Source organism: Lissotriton vulgaris, chromosome 1_1 (genome assembly GCF_964263255.1).
Source record: "Lissotriton vulgaris chromosome 1_1, aLisVul1.2, whole genome shotgun sequence".
In the NCBI taxonomy this organism is placed as follows: domain Eukaryota; kingdom Metazoa; phylum Chordata; class Amphibia; order Caudata; family Salamandridae; genus Lissotriton; species Lissotriton vulgaris.
This window is the reverse complement of record NC_141685.1, coordinates 973,803,096-973,826,025: the sequence shown is the minus strand read 5'-3', so window position 1 is coordinate 973,826,025 and position 22,930 is coordinate 973,803,096. Positions and strand designations below refer to the sequence as shown.

The window sequence follows — 22,930 nt, the reverse complement described above, 5'->3', positions numbered from 1 at the left end:
CTTGTGCTTTCTCTATTTTATACTCACCTGCCACCCCCCCTGATCACTCCCACGCAGCAGACCTAGCGCTGACGGAGGGAAATTGACGACGCCTTCGGCGAGCACTGAGGCCACGCCCACTCCTCAGGCCACGCCCCCCGCTCCCAGTTTAAAAGGCGCGCTAAACAATACGCGCCCAGAGGACTGCTACTCCTGAGGCGGAAGCCGGGAGATTGTTTGTTGGTGATTTTAAAACTTGTAACTTGTGCTTTGTGTATTTTATACTCACCTGCCACCCCCCCTGATCACTCCCACGCAGCAGACCTAGCGCTGACGGAGGGAAATTGACGACGCCTTCGGCGAGCACTGAGGCCACGCCCACTCCTCAGGCCTCGCCCCCCGCTTCCAGTTTAAAAGGCGCGCTAAACAATACGCGCCCAGAGGACTGCTACTCCTGAGGCGGAAGCCGGGAGATTGTTTGTTGGTGATTTTAAAACTTGTAACTTGTGCTTTGTGTATTTTATACTCACCTGCCACCCCCCCTGATCACTCCCACGCAGCGGACCTAGCGCTGACGGAGGGAAATTGACGACGCCTTCGGCGAGCACTGAGGCCACGCCCACTCCTCAGGCCACGCCCCTTCTCTCTACAAAAATGTGTCAACACAGGAAGCGCAGCGGACGAGCGCAGCGGGAGCGCCTAAGGCAAGCCCGTCTGCGCCCGTCCGCGGTCGGACGGGGCTAGGGGCACAACTCCATGCCAAATCTACATCGTACTCTTCTGAGGAGATCACCACCCTCCAAGGCCAATGGCCACTCTCAGAATCCGTCCGCAGGCACATTGCCTCACTAGGGCTCGCCCCTTTTTCTACCCCAACATCGCCGCCGCCTCTGTCGGCCTCACCGCCGCACTGCCCTTCCCCGTCTGACCCCCCCCCCTACTCCTTCATTATCCGTTCTTTTACTCAACACCAGGTCAGCGGTCAAACACCATCACGAGCTGTTTGTCCTGCTCGACTCCAGGAAGCCTGACCTACTGCTCTTGACCGAAACCTGGTTCTGTGATTCTTCCCTCCCCGTTCTCTTGGCTACCCTCCCCCCTTCCTACGTTGCCTTACGCGCTGATCGCCCGGCGGGCAGGGTAGGCAGTGGTGTGGCATTAATCGCTCGGTCTGAATTGAATTTTCAAACCCTTCCCTTTCCCCCCATCCCCCCCACTGAATTCCTTGTAGTCCGCTCCCTCTCCTTCTCCCCCCCCATCACATGCCTCCTGATGTATCGCCCACCCCAGTCTTCGTCCCTGTTCTTACCGGCATTTCAAGACCTACTGGCCACCTTGGTGGTCAACTACGCTTCGGTCTTGGTGCTTGGTGATTTTAACTACTGGCCCTCCGACCCTTCTGAGTGTACTGCTTCGAAAGAATTTACAGAATCTCTTCTCTCTCTGAACTTCGTTCCGCACATTTCTGTCCCCACCCATTCTCATGGTCACATACTTGACCAGGTGTGGTCCCTTAACCTTCCAGTTTCCCCGGTGACTGTATCTCCCTGTCCCTGGTCCGACCATGCCCTTATCTCTTTCTCCATTTCTCTCAACCCAGTATCTAAAGTCCCACACGCCAAAAACACCTGGGCGCGGAACTGGAACAGAGTTGATCTTCCCTCTTTGACCTCCCTGCTTCGGAACTCCATTCCGACCCTCTCTGGTCTTTCATCCGACTCTCAAGCCAATGCTATTAATGCCTGGCTGGCTGGAGGTTGTGACTCAGTGGCTCCTCTGCGTCGCATTTCCATCCGACGACCCAAGGACTCCAACAGGCGGTTTAACGACAACCTAAAAGAACTAAAACTGACCGTTCGACAGGCAGAGAGGCATTGGAGAAAAAATTATTCCCCTCACTAAAAACCCTTTATCTCACATCACTTGCCGAATATAAAACAGCAATCCTCGCCGCCAAAACCACCTATTTTTCAACTAAAATAACGTCAGCCGAAAATAAACCGAAGGAGATTTTCGGTATAGTGAATGACCTAGCTTTTTCCGACAGAACCTCACCCCAAATCCCCCCATCCCAGCCTCTGTGCAATCAACTAAACACCTACTTTTTGGATAAGATCGTAACCATCAAGGCCAACATCCCCCTCCCCTCGTCTGCCTTTGTTGATCCTTCCCCCCCCACTGTTCAATGCCATCTTACCTACATTCCCCCCCTCACTGAGGAAGTATTCTTGGAGATACTCCCCAAAGTAAAATCGGGCTCTCCGGCAGACATCTGTCCGGCACGAATCCTGCAACAAATTTACTCCTTCTGTCCCGAACCCCCCATTACTTTCCTCAATAGTTCCCTAACGCAGGGAGTAGTGACCCCTGCGCTCAAATCAGCCACCATAGTGCCCATTTTAAAGAAGCCTGGCGCTGACCCGTCCATCTCTGCCAACTACCGCCCCATTTCCCTGCTGCCCTTTTTGGGCAAGGTGCTGGAGTGCCATGTCACCGCGGTACTCAGTGCCCATGTAGAGGCAAATGGGGGTCTGGCTTCCCGCCAGGCCGGCTTCCGCCCCAGGCACTCGACCGAATCAGTCGTGGTATCGGTCCTAGACAACCTCAGGAAGGGAATGGATCACAACAAATACCAGGCGCTGGTGCTCCTCGATCTCTCCGCCGCCTTTGACACGGTGGACCACACCATCTTATTGTCCCGTGTCAAGGCGGCTGGAATTGAGGGATCAGCCCTGGTATGGCTTTCCTCCTTCCTGAGGGACCGCACCCAGGCGGTTCGGCTAGGGGATTTCACGACCACTTCACTCCCTGTTACCTGTGGTGTTCCCCAGGGCTCCTCTCTCTCCCCCTTACTGTTCAACCTTTATATCTTTCCTCTCATTTTCGCACTTCAGCAGCTGGAGGTCACCGTGTTCAATTATGCGGATGACCTCCAGCTCATCTTCGACCTATCCTCTTCTCCCCTCTCTGTCTCTAACTTCCAGTCCACTATGATCTTCATCAGGGACTGGATGAACCACAACCATCTCAAGTTGAACCCGGATAAAACCGAGTTGGTTCTCACCGGTGGTTCTTCCAGTCCCTGGAACTCTCTCTTCTGGCCCTCCTCTCTTGGTCCCCCCCCCACTCCTTCAACCACGGTCAAAACACTGGGTGTCAAAATGAACAACCATCTCACCCTCCATTCACAAATTAGCTCTGTAGTCTCCTCCTGCTTCCTCACCCTCCGAACCATCCGCACCGTCTCCCGCTTCTTTTCCCCCCAGGCACTCAAGTTAATCATGGCCGCACTGGTGCTATCGCGGCTGGATTATGCCAACGCTCTATACAACGGCATCCCGGCATACAGCCTGCGGAGGCTCCAGATGGTCCAGAACCAGGCGGCCCGGTTGGTCTATGGTCTCCCACGTTACCACCACTCCACACCCCTCCTCAGGGAGCTCCATTGGCTTCCCGTTAAGGAACGTTCCCTTTTTAAAACCGCCTGCATGGTTTTCCAGGCCCGCCAAGGCACTGCCCCCGCCTTCATCTCCTCTCTGATAAACGAATACGTCCCCACCAGAGAGCTTCGTTCCTCTTCCAAGTCTCTCCTTCAAATCCCACGTTTCAAGCGCAAAAAGTGGGGTGGAGCCAATTTTTCTACCTTGGCTCCTACATTTTGGAACTCCCTCCCCGACCACCTTTGTTTTGCCACTCATTATGTTTCTTTCCGCAAAGACCTAAAAACGTTCCTTTTCAAACAGGCCTTCTCCGTGTAACGGGCCCATTCTTGCCCTACGACAGGTCTATTCTGCCTCAGTGGCCGGATCCTTCACTAGCGCCAAGAAACCGAACGGTGAACGTTGCGCTTTATAAATGTTTTAAATTGGAAATTGGAAATTGGATCTACTTAATTATAATAGAGATGAGGGCTAATTTTCCAAGTAATGAGTAGACAGAATCCTAAGGCTTCAGTAGTGTGAGAAAGAAAGCAATGTAAGTGTCTTCTTGAATATGAGAGGACTTCAGAATTCCGACTTGTGGGATTGGGTGAGGACATCATTTGGCCGGAGGAAATTTAGGTGAAGACAGGAGATAGGATAAGTGGAGCCAGCAAAATAGGGTATTTCAATTTCTGATAAGGCAAGTATGAAAGACCATAAGACCATACCCTGGAAGATATCAGTAAGGCATCCGAAAGCAAAGTGAGGTAGAAAGTGACAACAATTTTGCATATCATCTGCATAGAGGTGATAAGGGAAACTGAATGAGGAGATGACAGCAATGAGGAAGGTGATGCGGAGGGAGAAAATTAATGGACCCTGATTGAGCCCTTGTGACTGCACAAAAGAAGAAGAGCTGATCACAACTCGGTGTAGGAAACTGAGGAGTGCCGCAAGAAGTGAGTGTGGTCAAGTAGAATCTTGTGGTTAATGACACTGAATGGAGTAGATAGATCATAAACAATAACAACTGATGAAAGGTGGTGTATTCTCTGACATCTGCACCACCTACAACTTTAATTCAAGACTGGGACTAATCAATCTCAGTCTAATCATCTCAGGAAGGAAGAACAATATTTCTAATTAAGGATGGTGTCTCGAAGGGCCTAGGAACAGAGGTCGGTCTAAAACACTTACATCAAAGCAGTCAGCATTCATCTGCACTGAAGTAGTTTCTCAATATTACTCAGAAAGATGCTGGTACCTACTTTCTATTTCTTTTGCTTGGGTGGAATTGAGGTAACAGCCATGAAAGAATTGCAGGGGGCATCTCTATCTCTTACATCCGTGCCCTGGCTGACTCAAAGTTTGTGAGTGAGACATCTGGAGCAGGGCCTTACCTCTGCGACTATTTGGTATGGCATGTGTGTAATTAGGGCTTCACGTGGGACTATTATTGCACAAACCTGAGGGCACCTGGAAGGTAAAATTACCTATTCAGGGTGCACTGTCCTTTTTGGCAGCTGGGTGCGAAGGAGTGGGCAGAGAGTACATAGGTAATGAATGTAGCAGTTCATCTGTTTTAGAGCTACTGGTGTATTATATCTCTCTCGTTTGTTGCTGTGTATTTGCCCCAGTGTCAATTCTGCCCTAGAGACCTCTAGCTGCTAGGGCTTGGAAAAAGCAGGCCAACCAACCAAAATCATTCAATTCCATTTCACCTTTATTGGGACTGAGGTGACTTAAGGATAAACATAATCAAGGTTGGGAAGAGGATGACATCTCCAGTCTAGCATCTTCCCCTCACAAAATGATCTATGTTGTCATGCTGGAGCTCCAACCACTCCATAAAGAGGAATCACTTAAAAACCAATGTCTGGGTCCTTGGCTAGTAGAATCTCCCAGAACTTCATATGATCTTTCCTGGTAAAATGGAGGGTTTAACCATTGACTGGCAGGTCTGCCGTCCAATCCAGGGGCCGTTTTGTCTTGCAAGGCATTTGGAGTGGAGACAGTTCATACCAAAAGCTGCAATGTGTTCTATAGAAGAAACCAAAATACAAGAAAACATCCCAAGGCTAGGACTTTTCTTGAGCATAAATGTGCCTGTAACAGGATATGTTAGCCTTTAAGCACTGCTGTCTACAATGTACTGTGAGCGTAGCAAACATATTGAGACTGAGGACTGAATCTGACAAACTATCAGCTACAACCAAGATTAGGTCAAGCCCAACAAGCAAGTTAAGTTTGAACGTTTCCTTTCTCAGCTATAAGGGATTTTACAAAAATAATAAATGATTGTAGTATGGTAAGTAGTTTCCACCTGGCTTATCATTTCTCTGTCTGATAAAACACCCCAAGACATAATTTGGACACAAGCAGGCAATAAAGATGTTAGCTGGTTAGTTGGTTTGACAAACAGGCAAAGTCCTATTAAATGGGCTATCAATGAGTTTGCATCACAAGATGACTTGGTAAAAGAGACAATTTGAACCCCTCCTAGAGATCACCTGCTGCCAAGATGGCAGTGACTTAAAATATGTCTAGGGGATGGGACCACTGTGGCTAACCTCTATTTGCTGAGCGCCACTGCACGGGTTCCACTGTTGATGTGGTGGTGATCCTCAAAGCCACCCGTGAATAGGTGGGTGAAGTAATGCCTGTCTGAGCTCTCTCTACCCAGGAGGGCAAACAGAGGCCATAACCAAAAGATTATGAAGTTGGTGGTTAAAGGGCATGTCTGAAGAAGGTCCATCTCAAGGATGAGGCAAAGTGCAGTCTTTGCCACAGAAAGAGACTGCACTTTGTCCAGCGTGCAGCATCCAATTCTACAGAGGATTCCAGAATATATATGCAGGGAGGTGACACCAGCATACTGACATGTAAAGTATGAATGTGACTTATGTATATGACTGATTTAAAGCAGTCTCTTTGGTAATTTTGTCATTTAACAGGTGTGATGATGACTTTCACTTGATGCACCAGTCTTCTGGCAATGGAATGTGCTAGATGCAGTTCAGTTTATTCAATATTCAGTTCCTTTTGCAGTTAATCTTACAAATATTTCAATTATTCTAGCCGACAAGACATGATGTTTGCCCTTCATGGATGAAGAGCAGTAATTCCATCAAGGGTGCTGTAAATAAATTGTGGCTGTACCACAGGACCTTTTGCACATAGCACTGCTGCAGCCACGCTGCTCTTGTACAGCTAATTAAATGAGTAATTAACAGGAGGAATAATGAGCAATTCCATTAGCTACACGTTTAATGTAGTGCTACATGTTGTCTTTAGGATGCTTCACAGCAATGGATGTATGTAATGTAAAGTAATGTAATTGTGTTTATATAGTGCTTACTACCTCTGATGAAGCGTCAAAGCACTTTTCAGCAACTAGCCCGCTACTCTGTAACCCAAAAATTAATAGCGGTGAATTAGTGTAGGGAAATATGAAGTAATTTAGTGTTGGACACATGAGTTGGATTGAAAAGGTTAATGGAGGGATAGAAGAAGCAAGAGTATAGAAAGTGTTTATTGGGAGATCATAGTAGGTGGAGGAGGTTTGGGATGAGTAAAGGAGAGATGGGCGAGGGAAGAGTCTCTAGAAATGGATTAGGGAGATCACAGTAGTAAAATGAGGTCCCGGATGAGTCTAAGGAGGAATACACGAGGGAAGAATTTAGAAAGGGTTGTTTGGGAGATCTTAACAGTAAAATTAGGTTTGGGGTGATGCAAGGAGAGATAGAGGAGGGAAGAGTCTAGAGAGGGTTATTTTGGAGATCATAGTGGTAGAATGAGCTTAGGGATGAGTCAGAGAGTGGGGGTAGAGGATATATTGAGAGAGGTATAGGGTGAAACATAGAGTAGTGCATTGAAGAGACTCGAATGGATTTTTATTTTACAGTAGGAAGAAAGTAATAAATATATAGAAACATAAGTACATGGAAGGCATACATGTGTAAGGAAGGTAATATATCAAGAGTTAAGTTGTATTTAATAAACTTAGACTTTCAAGTGTTGCTGTACTTTAAACTAATTTGTGTTATTTATTTATTTTATTTTCAATAAATCAATAGTGAAGCAATTGTAGATAAATAGTTATGATAACATTTACATATTGTGAGAGATACATAAATGAAGAACCATAAGCATGTTATTAATTAACGTATATGAAAACTGGTGTGACCTATACACATGTTAAGCATAGAATAATATAACCATATCAAATGAAATGCTTACATACAGAGGTATATGCTGTACATTTGTGTTGGAATATGGTGGTTATGTAGGGAAGAACCAACTCTTGGCTAGTCTTCTGAAGATAAGGCAGTTATCTGTGGATTTTATGTTTGGGGGTAATGAGTTCCACAGTTTGGCTCCTTGAACAGAGAAAGATGTACTACCTATGTTTTTCTTGTATGGTGAGATTTTGAGGCGAGGTGCCAACCTGGAGCATAGGTTTCTTTGTTAAATGTATTTGGTGATTTTATTCCTGATGAAAAGCAGCCCTATTCTATTTATTGCTTTGTGGGTGATACAAAGCAGCTTGAATGTGGATCTTCTATTCACAGAAAGCGCTGTGATGCCAGAAGTACACAAATATACATCCACAATTGAAACTGTCTAGATAAAACTCTCTTCTGCCTGACTGAAATTGTACATTGTCAACTCCATTTCCTTGCTGTGATGTAGACAAGTGAGAAATATCAGTGAACACTCACAGACTCTGGTTGTAGGAAGTACCATCTAACCACTTCAGGTCCTCCTGGATGCGCTGCAGGCCAATCCAAAACTCCTTCCTGCAGGCCAGTTTATGAGCAGACACCTGAAAAAGAAGAAAGGGGGGTATAGTGAAGACTTGGATGTTCCTCCAGTTATATCACTACCATTACCGATATCCAGAAGTCTTTAATTCGAATAAGAGACAACAAATTACTTTCGTCTTGAAAAAGGTGGTGCTCATCAAATCACAACACCAAAACGCGTCAACGCCCATTAGTCTGATTTAAATCCGATGAACCAGTAGGGTGCCATCATTTGATACTAATTGGACACACATTTTTTAGATTCTAATCGGATTAATAAGCCTTGATGTTTTGGTATATGATGCACTTTTTTGTCTCTGATGAACATTATATTGGTTTATTGATTAAGCTGATTGTGTATGTATTTGATCTATTTTAAGTGTTTTATTTAATTGTATTAATAAATTGTACCAGAGCTTCAGTTTCTCCTGTAATAGTTTTTTTGATTTTAAAATGTGTATGTACACCAGGGGCATTTTGATTTTTTGACACCAGTATGAATGGAGTGTGTTTGAATTCCAGGTAATATTAGTCAGTTTCACCAAGGGCCACTTTCTTGTTGTGATTTACATTGGTAACCAGTCCCTTGGTGGTGGGTCACTCCCAAAATTCTTTTGGTGAATCCCCAAAAACCCACAGACAAATCTGAATGTTACATTGTAATTAATAGAAGAAATCACAATCTTCTGACTTGGCTGGGATCAACCTAGCAAGTAACAACACTCCACTGATAACTCACAGATCAAGCATACAATATGATGTACGCCAAAGATCTTGAACAAAGAAAGGGATCACAAAAGTGTTCTCTTCTGAAGGATAGAGGCCCTACCTAGACAGCCACCCTGTCTAGGGATATCTGTTTATGGGGTGTGTAGGTTGATGGTTGGGTTTTTTCATTTTTCTTTCAAAAGGACGTTTCCATGGATGCTTCCTCATGCGTCTTATATACACTTGCTCACAGGTTCCACTACCTTCTCACATAGATGTATATTTTGAGCAGTTACGGTATTCAAAAAGGGCAACGGGGAGTGGCTGTGTCAGGTAATCTTAATCTTATGTATCCAGCCTCCTGGGCATGAGCAGGACCACATAGGAGATTCCAAGTGTCTCAGATCACAAGCAGAGCTCTGCCTTCAAAACACTAACTTCTACACATAGTGTTGGGACACTCACAATACATTGCTAGGCCACCTTGTGGCACCTAGAGTTGCAACAAAAACTACATTTCCATTTTATCGAAAATAGCATTTGGTTAATACTTGCTGGATTTAAATGCCATTATTAATCGCTGTAGTTTTTTTCTCTAGACAATATGTATAAAGTGCATGTGAAATGTATACACATTTTAATTTGAAACCAAGCTTTGGATAATGGTTCTAAGTCAGGTGACAGACTGGGCTAGAGTACGACAAAATGGTAGAGTACTCTATCGGCACACTTGTAACAGTTGGAGAGGCGTGAACGGAGCTACAGCCATTTTAAAGAAGATCTGAAGAACAGGTTTGTCTGCATTCCTGTGTGGTTTACTTTTATTTTCTCACTTGGCACAGACTTAAGCCTAGCAGCACCATTCAATTCTGGAGAGTAAACAGCCTATGTGTTTTTGGGGTGGAGTTAATCACACTACTCTGACAATATTTCCTTAGATACCTTAGATACAGTGCACACCGCGCAGTAGCATCACTTACCAGATAGAAATTACCTGCGAAAAACCTTGTGTAATCTCCTCAATAAATAATTAGTCACAGCTGAAGAAAATGAATGAGGTCTACCAGACGAAAGGGAATATAAAGGTGCAGCTTTGGTTCAAAGTGTGACTTTGTGGAAGGGCAAATTGTAATTATAATTATATAGAGCTTACTACCCCTGACGAAGCGTTGAAACACTTTTCGGCATGTAAAACATTACTTCGGAACCCAATGTGGATCAGTATAAGTTGTTAATTGGAATGCTGGACATGTGAATCTGTTAGTTGGGTTGAATAGGGTAAAGGAGATATAGAGGAGGGAAAAGTCTGGAAAGGGTTATTTGGGAGATCATAGTAGTAACATGAGGTTTGAGATGAGTCCGCGAGTGGAGGTAGAGGATATATTGAAAGAGGTGTAGGATGAGACAAAGAGTAGTGACTTGGAGTGAGTTGATCTTTTTTAGCTACAGTGGGAGTTAAGTAACAAAAATATAGATAAATAACTACATAAAAAGGTATGCATGTTTATGGAAAAACTAGCAGCCTGTCCCGACGTTGTCCGGGTATGAATTGCTGCCGGTCAGTAGTATATTGTTTTGTAGGATTTCGTTTTGATAGCATTTCTTATCTATGACAGGCCTGTGAAACGCTCCGATTCACAGAGCACTGCTGATGCACTTAAGAGTGCGCATTCAGTAGTGTGTGAACTCGAGTTTCCCTACTTTATTTTTCCTTGCAATATTATATAGCGCGAACTCGACAACATGGCATGAGCACAATTTACATTACAGAAGAACACATTCATTTGTGGTAGGCACGGGGAGACAAAGCGATTTGCCTGGAATCGCAGGGTGTTGAGCTGATGCTGAGATTCGAACGTAGCTCCCCAGCTCTAATGTTCGCAATTCTAGAACTTGTTGCGAGAGGTGTGTCTAAAAGTGTATGTCGGTGCTGGCCATCAATGAGAGAGACCTGTGCATTTTTCAAATGGGTGGTGAAAAAATATGACTATGTTGCTGGAGATGTGGGCCGCCGTGCCACCAATGTACTTACCGGGGGAGGGTAAACACTCATTATTCCACAACTTTCTTTCCGCATGCCATCACTCTGCATACTTTCATTAGTAAAGTACCATGACTCCGCAAAGCCATTATAACGCATGGCATTACATTTCATATGCTTTTACCACGCATACATTTACAACGAACTTCGTTGTAAATGCATGAATGGTAAAAGCATGTTTTTTTTAAATGTTTGGATAAGGTAAGTATGGGTATAGGGGTATATGTTTTGGGGTACTGAGGTATATGTTTTGGGGTGTTTGGGTATTTTAAGGTTTCAGATATAGTTTTGGGTTATGGGGTACAGGGGTAGTTTTAGGGTTTAGGGATAGGTATGGGTTTTGGGGTACAGGGGTATTTTTAGGGTTCAGGGCTAGGTTTGGGTTTTGGGGTATAGGGGTATTTTCAAGGTTAAGGGGTGGGTTTGAGTTTTGGGGTACAGGGGTATTTTAAGGGTTAAGGGCTAGGTTTGGGTTTTCGGAAACAGGGTATTTTTAGGGTTGGGTAGGTTTGGGTTTTGGGGTACAGGGGTATTTTAGGGTTCAGGGGTAGGTTTGGGTTTTGGGGTATAGGGTTATTTTAGGGTTCAGGGGTAGGTTTGGGTTTTGGGGGTACAGTGGTATTTTTAGGGTTCGAGGCTAGGTTTGGGTTTTGGGGTACAGGGGTATTTTTAGGGTTCAGGGGTAGGTTTGGGTTTTGAGGTACAGGGGTATTTATAGGGTTCATGGGTAGGTTTGGGTTTTGGGGTACAGGGGTATTTTTAGGATTATGGGATAGGTTTGGTTTTGAGGTACAGGGTATATTTATAGGGTTAAGATGGGTTAGTGTTTAAGGGTGTTGGGGTATTTTAAGGAGTAAGGGTGGGTTATGATTATGGGGTACAGCTGTATTTAAAGGGAGCATGGTGGGATTCGTTTTTAGGGTGTAAAGGGTAATAAAATAAAATAATAAATAAAAATAATATAAATAATGCAATTTAAAAGAATACATGTTTTAATTAAATTGAAAAAAGTATATATATAAATATATCTATATATCTATATCTATATCTATATCTATATCTATATCTATATATATATATATATATTTTTGATTCTGGACATTGAATCACTGTATACCTCTATCAATCACCACCATGGTATCAATGCATGTCAATACTATTTGAACACACGTGCCATTTGTTTTAGAGAACATAATTCCATGTTGATTTCAATGATCAAACTGTGCCTAACATCCAATTTCTTCCGCTTCCAAAACAACACCTACCATCAATGGCGTGGTGTGGCGATGGGCTCGTGTTTTTCCCCCAGCTACTCATGTCTTCATGTGGGTTGGTGGGAGGAACACGAGCTCGCAACCACACACGCACATTGGTCATCTCACATCGCGCATTTCTGGCGCTACATTGATGACATTTGCATCATTTGGAAGGGTACACGGGAAGAAGCCCTTTTATTTGTATCTGACTGTAACGTTAATTCTTTGAATTTGAAATTCACTGCTAATGTAAGTGTGAATGAAGCAGAATTCCTTGATGTGCATCTTTTTATCAAAAATAACAAACTTGAGACCAAATTGCATCGCAAGAGCACTGCAGGCAATGCTATCTTACATGCGCGCAGTGGTCACCCAGCACACACCATTCGCAGTATTCCGTATGGTGAATTCATTAGAATTCATAGAATCTGCAGTGATCATGACTCTTTAGTAACGTGCCTTGAGGAATCCAAACAGCGCTTCATAAGAAGAGGCTATTCCAGAACCATTCTTGATCAGGCCCTAGCCAAAGCCTCATCAGTGGATAGAGCTTCACTTCTTACATCTAGTGACTCCACCACAGCTAGCAACGACAACATACAGGATGCTACTCACTGTACAGTCAGATTGATTACTACGTTCAGCTCACAAGAGCGTAAGATTAGGCGTATCATTGGTACTGAATGGCCCATTGTCCTGACCGATTCCATTCTTGGCCCAGTTTTATCTGAAACACCTATTATCACATTCAGACGTGCGCCCTCCATGCGTGATGCTCTGGATAGAGCAGCACCTGAAAATCCTCCCAAAACCAACAAAATTAGTAAAATGGGCTTTTTCAAATGCACATCTTGCCGTGCCTGTAATTTTGCCACTAATACCACTCATTACGTCACAGCATTTAGCGATGTACCCATCCCGATCACAGAACATCTAACATGCAGATCCGAGTTTGTTGTTTACAAGCTCAAATGTACATGCAATCTGGAGTACATAGGCAGCACCAAACTGCCTGTTCATCAAAGAATACTCCAGCATATTAGAGCTATTGTCAACAGTGACAGTAATTACCCCGTGGCCAGGCATTTTGAGGCAATCCATGATAAAAAGCTGAAAGACCTACAATATACTGTTCTATGCTCAGTACCTCAACCAAGCCGCGGGGGGGGACCGCGAAAAATTACTGAGACAGCGAGAATCTCAACTTATCATGTCCCTCGACACTAAGGCCCCACATGGTCTAAATCTGACGGAAGATTTGAAAAGCTTTCTCTAATTTAATCTGCATTTGGTTTTAGTCTTGGTTTTTGTCTGCCTTTTTCCATGACTTTGACTACTTTGATTTTTCCCTTTTTTTCTTGTTCAAGTAACTGCGCCACTTATTGGTCTTGGTCTACCTTCGCTTATCTGCTTTGATGCTTTCAGCATCTGATTTATGAAACTGTTTTCAAAGCATCGGTGTTATTTTAACCCTTGCTTTGTTTTAGCATCTATCCCGTGGCCTCTTATGCAACTTTTCCCTTGCTTTTCTCTGGGTTTCTTTTTTCAACTTTCTTTCACACATTTTTTAGGTTGGGTCTTCTGTTTTTATTTTTACCTCCACATTTACTTCACGGTTATTTTTTATACACATGTATTTTATGTTCATCACTTTGTTTTGCATAATATGACTTTGATTATTGCTTGTTCCTTAGCTGATTTAGTATCTTTTTAAGCAGCTACAGTGTTGTGGTTATGTGTATTCAGGCACTATGTCTTGATTTATATGACACGTTTGTTCCACCTTACAGTGCTGGCTCATATTTGCTCCTTCTGGTTAATTTCTTGGCACATAACACTGATTTTGGCACTATGCCACTATTCCTGCTGTTCGCTTGTTGCTGTGCCATCTCCAAAGTATTTTACTAATATTTAGCCAGTATTTCGAGCTATTTTTGCCACCGTCATTGTTTGTATGTGTTCATTTTAAAACGTGTCAGATCTTTGCACTTGCATTTACTGGCCACATTTGGTTTTCACTTGTGTATTTTTCCACCATCAGCTTTTTGTCTGACAGCTAATTTCATTGCTTTGTGAGTCGTTGACTATTTCTGAATTTCACTGTTTATGTCATTGCATTTATTTTAACAAAACAACATTTAGGTGCACTGTTCTTTTAATTAATCTTTGGGGTTTTTTTTTTCTTTTTTTTTCTTGTTTGGGCGTGTTCCCTCAATCAAGCCCCTCCCTGTGTTGTGTATATATACTTTCAGTTTTTTTCTGAGTGCTTATATGTGAACAAGCTCCCTTGTGGAGCGAAACGCGTCATTTCTAAAATAAACGTTTTTCCTGCATACTCACTTGAGTTGGTTCGTTTGTGAGCCTCTCTGACTGTTTGGTGTGGCGTTCTGAGGTTTGCACCCTGTCGTAGCCTGTCATCCATTGACAGGTTGGGATTTCTTCTTCATCTATATATATATATATATCTCTATATATATATATATATATATATATATATATATATATATATATATTATATGTTTAGAACGTGGACTTGAATGGGAAATACATAATTTGGCGCCCGAATAGGGACCCCTCCCCCACCTTACGCGCCGGCGGTGCGTTGCAGGCCTAGCCCCCTGCCACAGCCGTGACGGATGTTTACGCGTACCCGCAGGACTTCCTGTATCTCCCTCAGGCCAACGGAGGTGACTGAGGCTGCGATCGACACCCAGACGAGGAGGTGAGGAGTGCGGAGGATCCCGACCAGAGCCCAGCCGAGAGAGCAAGGTCCGAGGTGTTCAGAGGCCCACCAGTTCCGAAGTACCTACGTCACGAGTCGAATCCAGTCCAGTCCGGTCCAGTCCAGTGTCAAGTCCAGTCCAGTGTCGAGTTTCCGAGGCCTTCCGTTCCGTGCTTCCCGGTGAGTACCGTTGCTGGGGACGCATCTAGACGGGTGCATTAATTTGTGTCCGGTAAAGACGGGTTTGGGTACGCAGACCCGGTCTGCACTGTTTAGCAGTGTATCTGTACTGTTTAGCAGTATATCAAGTATCAAGTTATCAAGTTATTGTCCGTTCCGGAATGTTTTGATGTGTTTTAATGTCGTGGTATGAGTGATTGTTTGATCTTCATTACTGTGTTTACTGTATTAGTTGTGTTCAAGTCCGAGTAAGTATCAAGTATCAAGTATCAAGGGTCAGAATGCCGTTATTCTCTAAACAGGAAGAAAAGATCAAAGCTCGCAAGATTTTCAAATTTGCGCGCGACAAGGAAGATTATGCACAAGGTAGAATATTTACCTTCGCGCGCAAGTTTGATAACGCAAAGCGCTCCAAATTTGCCCAGCAAACACAGCTAGCCAAACATGGCAAAACTGATGGACAATCAACTACCTCAGCGCCAGCTCTGGGTCCTACAACTAGCAGAACTAACCAAGTACATAGTGACAATGAGTCACTAACCAGTGCTCCTACCTCGGATGACGATGCCAGCAGCACTTGGGAAGCAAGTTCGGTCATCTTAGATCTAGGTGAAGAAGTGGATTTTTTATCCAACGAGAGACTGCAGTCACTAAGGCCTCGGAACAAACAACAGACAAAGGGGCAGCAGCACAGCAAAGCGCGCCAGGAACAACAGGAGACGAGGCCAGCGCCGGAAAAAGCACAAAAGCGCCCAAAAAACCAAAGCGGCAATACTGGCGCAAAAACAAATGAGTGACAACACAATAGTCAATCTGTCTTCCGTGGACCTCACCATGGCTGAAAAACAGCTCTTAAGCCTTGGTCTTTCATACTGTCCAGCTACTGACTTCAACTATGATAAGACTCGCATAGATGTCTACATGTATATAAGAAAACTCAAGCTCAAAAAATTCTTTGAAATTAAGGAGGGTCTTAGCAATAAGACACCACAAGGAATTGGAGCCACTATTAATATTCTTCCCAATGTGCCCACACTTCCGGCAAGTGATACACGGACAGTACTTACAGTTTTGAATCTTTTGGGAAATGTTGCACCCACTAATGAGCTCGCATCCACACAGGATGAATTAAGAGCAGCTGCCATTCCCCAAATAGGAGCCAATATCAGTCCTTTTAAGCAAGCGTCTAAATTCAATCCTACCATGCCCAGAGACTCTATTGATGTCTTCCAGGATGTGGTAGTGGAAGACCTTAAGCACTTGCATCATCGGATTAAACACAAAAAGCGATACAGGAGCAAACAGGAAATTAACTATCATGCCTTGGTTAAAAAGTTGGGCAATGATCACAACATCATTGTAACCACGGCCGACAAGGGGGGCAATGTGGTCATTTGGCCCCAGGAGGATTACGTCAAAGAAGCAAAAAGACAGCTTAGTGATGGAACTTGCTACTCTATGACCAACATGAGACATTTTGAAACCTCCAAAGAGACGCTTAAAAAATTACTTTTTAAGTACAAAAGGGAGGGCATGATTTCATCACAAGAATTTGAGTTCCTCCATGTTGAATTCCCTGTTTTGCCCAAACTTTATTTACTCCCTAAAATTCACAAGCTGACTAGACCGGTACCTGGCCGACCGATCATTTCGGCCATTGCAGGGGTGGCTGAACATGTCACGGAGTACATTGATTATTTCCTGCAAGGCCTTGTCCAGGATTTACCGACTTATGTCAGAGACACAGGCGACTTTCTTGCCAAAATCCAGAATATCCAGTGGAATGATGAAATGCTCATGATTTCACTGACCAGGTCATGAGTGATGTAATATGTGACGTCATCAGCAGTGCATTGCACGCGCAAGTTATAGTGAGTCCAACTAACTATAACGTGGAAATTTCAATGGTTTTATGCGAGTAAAACTTCCAGCTAACTATAACTGGTGTGAAACCTATGGTTTTTTTTCAGTGAATATATATATATATATATATACAAATATTTGTGACACTCCGCACTTTACATGTTTTTTAAATTATTTATTGAGCATGTATATATATAACATTTTGTGTGTGTCATACCATATTAATCTGCCTCTTGTAGAACTATACAATGATGGAAGTAGCCATATGAGTATGTTTTCTGTGCCTATGATCATATGACCTGTGATGTTAAGATCTGGGTGGGGCATAACTCACTTTAAATCAGTAGATGGTGTTTTCACTTGTGACACGTGATCAAGGGCTTACGGGCTTGAAACGCGTTGTGTTTGGGTCACTTGCAATAAAATCATCTTGCCCACTGGAAAAACCTCGGAGGTCTGTGTCTCTTTCCTCGCCTGTCTGCTGCTGCGGAGAATCAGGAAGTGGTTTGAGTTTTTCAGGAGGATATATATATATATATATATATATATATATATATATATATATATATATATATATATACAAAACTCCATGAAAAGTTCATTTATTCATTATTCTACACCTTGCCAGCAGTCAAAGCCTCCGAGATAGGCATAGCATACATAAAGCCAAACGTGTTTCAGGATTAAAACTCCCTTCATCAGTGGCAATGCAGGAATGAGAATTCGCACTGGAAACTCAGAGTCTTAATCACACGCACCTGCCCATGTGGGCGCGGCCCTCCCTCTGCCTTCTGGTGTGTGTAGTTTGTTTCCATTACACCCCAGTGGGTGTGCTGTTCTCTTTCCAAAATAGCGCAAAAGTCAAACCCCAGTGGGTAATGCACTACGTTCGTCGTCGTGACTGCCCCGCTTTGTAAGTGCCATTAAGAACTAGGACAAGTTCCAATCCTGATTTGTAACTTGCACTTTGCTCCTTCCGATGATTTCCGGCTCTGTAGTGAGACCAAGAACGGATCCTCCACAAGCGGTGGGCCTTCCTCGACGACTGTGCCCAGCCGTCATGATTCCAAAACTCCAGGAAGCACCACACTTTAAGGAAAGGCCACAGGAGCTGGGTAAAAAGTTCATTTATTCATTATTCGACACCTTGCCAGCAGTCAACTCCACCGAGATAGGCATCGCATACATAAAGCAAAACGCGTTTCAGGATTAAAACTCCCTTCATCAGTGGCAATGCAGGAATGAGAATTCGCGCTGGAAACTCAGAGTCTTAATCACACGCACCTGCCCATGTGGGCGCGGCCCTCCCACTGCCTTCTGGTGTGTGTAGTTCGTTTCCATTACACCCCAGTGGGTGTGCTGTTCTCTTTCCAAAATAGCGCAAAAGTCAACCCCCAGTGGGTAATGCACTACGTTCGTCGTCGTGACTGCCCCGCTTTGTAGGTGCCGTTAAGAACTAGGACAAGTTCCAATCCTGATTTGTAACTTGCACTCCCTTCATCAGTGGCAATGCAGGAATGAGAATTTGCGCTGGAAACTCAGTCTTAATCACACGCACCTGCCCATGTGGATGCGGCCCTCCCACTGCCTTCTGGTGTGTGTAGTTCGTTTCCATTACACCCCAGTGGGTGTGCTGTTCTCTTTCCAAAATAGCGCAAAAGTCAATATATATGCTCTACTGAGGACTACTTAAAAGAGGAAACTGTTATGTGCAATAGATTTAGAGAAAGGGGATATAAAGAAGACATTATTTCAGCAAGTGTCAATAAAGTGAAGAATCTCAATAGGGACGACCTTTTGAAGAAATCCAAAGAAAATAAGGAATCCGGCAATAAGCTAAGGTTTATAACCACGTACAACAACCAGGCTTGGGAGGTACGGAAATGCTTAAATAAATTTTGGGAAGTGTTGAGAATTGATGAGGACCTTAATGAATATGTAGGACCATACCCATCTATCACTTTCCGGCGGTGTAAGTCCCTCAAAGACACTTTAATGACACGCTCTATAAAAGAAACTAAGAGGAAGAATCCAGTTGAGGGTTTTTTTACTTGTATGAAATGCAAGGCATGCAAGCACAGTCAGAACTGCAAAACCGTCAAATTGAGGAAAGATAAGCCAGCATTCAAAATTAGTAGACATTTTTCCTGTGACACTGAGTTCGCAGTGTATGCGTTAAAATGCCCTTGTGACCTTTATTACATCGGAAGCAACATCAAGAAAGCCAAATTAAGAGTTCTTGAGCATTTAAGAACAATCGCCAATAATGATAGACAGTATCCGGTTGCTCGCCATTTCCATGAAACCCACAATCAAAATCAAAACCTCCTCAAATTTTGTGTGCTAGATTCAATACCCCAGAGGGAAAGAGGGGGAAACCGCATGATTGAGTTGAGGAAACTTGAATCAAAAATGATTATAAAGTTTAATACCAAGATACCTGCAGGGTTAAACTTTGATGAGGAATTGTCAATCCATCTGAGATAATAACATAAATCTATGAGTCTATCCTTTGCGTCTATTTTTCTCTTGATATGGTTTTAACTGATTGTTTTTATATTTACAAAGAGAGAGTTCCTCTGATACTAAATTAGAAAATATATGTTTCCATTGCAGAATGAATTGTATGAAAGATGTGAAGATCCGGAAGATGAACTTTATATATGCTCACTTGAGCAGGACTTTCGTTTTCAACTTTTGCAAATTATAATGAAGTTAAATTGATTGTTGTTTAGTGGCATAAATTATGGAACATTGGTTGAAGTATTAAGTTTAAACGCCCACTGGGGCGGTACAATTCAACACTATTATCGTGACTAAATGAGTACTGTGAAAGAAGCACGGGGAAATAGTCAGGCCACACCCACTGGGGCATTACATGATTTGATATTCATTTGTTTTGCGTTGTAATTTTTTTAGCTCAAGTATTGTAAAATTATGGAGTACAAATTTGAGTTTTTGCAAAAATGTACGTACATTCACTGTGTATATATGTTTAAGATACAGCAATGGAGTCTTTCTACTGTTTCTATCAGTAAAGGGCGGAACTAGTCTCTAGCACTTTAAAAATACATGTGTTTATCGGTAAAACTTGACCCGTGAACAAGCTGTGACTGAAACAGCGAAACACGTTGGGCACCCGTTGCATAACTAAATAAAGCGTTTGAAGAATTAAGGCCGCGGCACCAGTGTGAAATTCTTTTTTGTTAACCTGGATATATATATATATATATATATATATATATATATATATATATATATATCCGAAAACAAAGGCAAGGACGCGGCACTCTTCTTGTCACGGTAGATTTATTTTGGTCTCAAGCAAAACTTTGCTTGAGACCAAAATAAATCTACCGTGACAAGAAGAGTGCCGCGTCCTTGCCTTTGTTTTCGGATTACTAGGAGACACGCTCCCGGTCTCCAACGCGGGCACCAACGCAAGCAGTTCCCTCTGCTACGGGAACATTTGCAAAGAATATATATATATATATATATATATATATATATATATATATATATATATATATATATATATATATATATATATATATATATATGTTTGCAAAGGCCCAAAAGCTTTTAAGGAAGCACACGACAGCAAATGAAAACCGAAAGGTTTAGTTAAACAAAGGAACTAGCATCTGCATTCCAGTAAAGATTCAAAGCGCCTGACGCGTTTCAAGGCTCCTGCCTTTTCTTCAGAGGCGACTTACAGATTGTGAATGTTTTCCAGAGTAGATTTTATACCCAGCTGCATGTAATGTTCATCAATTACCTTGCTCAGTGCGTTTTTCATTTCAAAGCAAGCTGGAATAGGTAGTCCAATTTAATACCAGTCACTCCCTTTGGTAGGTTCTGTTCGAAACTTCACACTTTTAAAATCCATTATTTTCCTCAGTGGGACCCAGAGTGCAGAGCTGATCATTTTTTACCTCACTTGCTGTGCTGCAACAGGCGTGGACACAGTTCCCACCAGCAGCCTCTCTCCTTCGTGATGGTGCATTCCTCCACGACAGGGGCTGCCGTGTTAATTTATGTTTGCAAAGGCCCAAAAGCTTTTAAGGAAGCACACAACAGCAAATGAAAACCGAAAGGTTTATTTAAACAAAGGAACCAGCATCTGCATTCCAGTAAAGATTCAAAGTGCCTGACGCGTTTCAAGGCTCCTCCCCAGCATCCCTTGTATGCTGGGGTTCTGAGGCGGGGAACCAATCTGGAGTGGAGGTTCTTTTGTTGTATGTATATGGGGATTTTATTTCTGATGAAAAGTGGACCTGTTTCATGTATTGCTTTGTGGGTGATACAAAGCAGCTTGAAGATGCATCTTCTGGCAACCAGTAACCAATATAGGGCTCTCAAAATAGGGGAGAGGCGGGCTCATGGCTTTACATGTAGGAGTAGTCTGGCAACAGAGTTCAGAATCAGTTGCAGTCTTTTCTTAGTTCTTAAAGGTGATTCATGATAGAGGTCATTGATGTAATCAAGTTTAGCCAGTACAAGAGAGATAGTGGCATGGACTTTGTGTGGAAATCCTAAGTGGGAGTAGGTGGGTCGCAGAGTTTTCTTAGTAATGAAGCTTGATCTTCCTAACTTATCCACTTGGGCATTCATTGATAGCTCGGCCTCTATAGTAATTTCAAGGTTTCTTACTTCCTTTGATACTTTAGGAGGTGGTCCCAGTACATCAGACCAGGCGCAAAGTGGTGCATCATTTTTCCAATTGCCACATCAGAGTATTTCAGTTTTGGACATATTCAATTTGAGATAGATCCATGTTATCCACTGACTAGCGGCCTTGAGGCAACTGAAAATTTTGAGTTTCCAATATCTTTGGGCTTTCCAGTTTAAGAAGTGTTTGTGTGTTGTCTGTGTAGTTAGAGCTGAAATTCATTGATCCTTGCCGGTAATGATTGCATGTAGATGTTGAAAAGCATGAGTGAGATGATAGAGCCTTGAGGGACACCTGCTTTTATGATGTAGGCTTTGAATGAGAAAGGAGGAGTATGTCTAACATTTGTTCTGTTTTGAAGAAAGGATGTGATACAGTCAAGAGCAGTCTCCTCTATGCTGGCTTTGCTGAGTCTTTGAATTAGAGTGTCATGATCAACTGTGTCGAAGGCAGCTAAAACGTCCAAGAGAAGTAGTGCAATGCCTCCATTGCGGTTTACTGTTTTTTTAGGTCATACCAGATGGCGACTAGGGCAGATTTTGTGCCTCTTCCTGGACGGAAACCTGTTTGGAAGTCAGAAAGTAGGGAGTTAGCTCATCTGGATGAATTCTGCTCCTTCTATTAGTTTGCCAAGGATGGTCAATTTGTGATAGGTCTGTAGTAGTTTGGGTCTTGATAGTCCAGGTTTGTTTTCTTTAATAATGGGCGTATGTATGCCATTTTAAAATCTTCTGAAAATACTCCTGTTAAAGAATTATTAATGATTTTTCAGACTTGTGTGGCAGCAGGCGTAGTTAAAAGGATGTTCTTTAAGATTTGTGGAGGCAACGGGTCAGAAGGGCAGCCTCCTGGCCTGCTGCTTTGACAAGATCCTTAAATTCAGTTTTTCAGAGCTGTTAGAAGGAATTCAGAGGCTGGGTAAGCCTACCCTTGGAGGGGATGGCTGGAAATGGCTTGTGCTGGTGATTTTAAACAGGAATCCAACTTGTTTGCTTTGGTTGTGTAGTTATTTGACAGTTTATCAGTAAATTGTTGAGAAATTAGATGAGTTCCTTCTCTGCATTTAGATTTACGGAATTCTGTGAGAATTTTATAAAATTCTTTATTTGACCAGTTAGCATTTTGAGTTCTGTTTGAATAGTACCATTTTTAGTTTCAAAAGTGGTTTTATTGAAATTTTCAACAGGCATATAGTAAGACATCTCAGCAAGAAAAGTAAGCTCAGAGCATATATAGCGGGCGGGACAGACAAGCATGTCTTCCCTAGTACGCCAAAACAAGC

The 22,930-nt window shown here is 43.0% G+C and overlaps 1 protein-coding gene across 1 annotated transcript in view; it reads right to left on the bottom strand.

Annotated features, from left to right (window-relative positions):
• The window catches only part of LOC147748319 (ultra-long-chain fatty acid omega-hydroxylase-like), a 243,271-nt gene that overhangs the window by 138,583 nt on the left and 81,758 nt on the right, over positions 1 to 22,930 (bottom strand). The window contains exon 4 of the mRNA XM_086960205.1: positions 8,123 to 8,226. Coding sequence (XP_086816331.1) covers positions 8,123 to 8,226 — 104 coding nt within the window. The remainder of the gene's footprint in view (positions 1 to 8,122; positions 8,227 to 22,930) is intronic.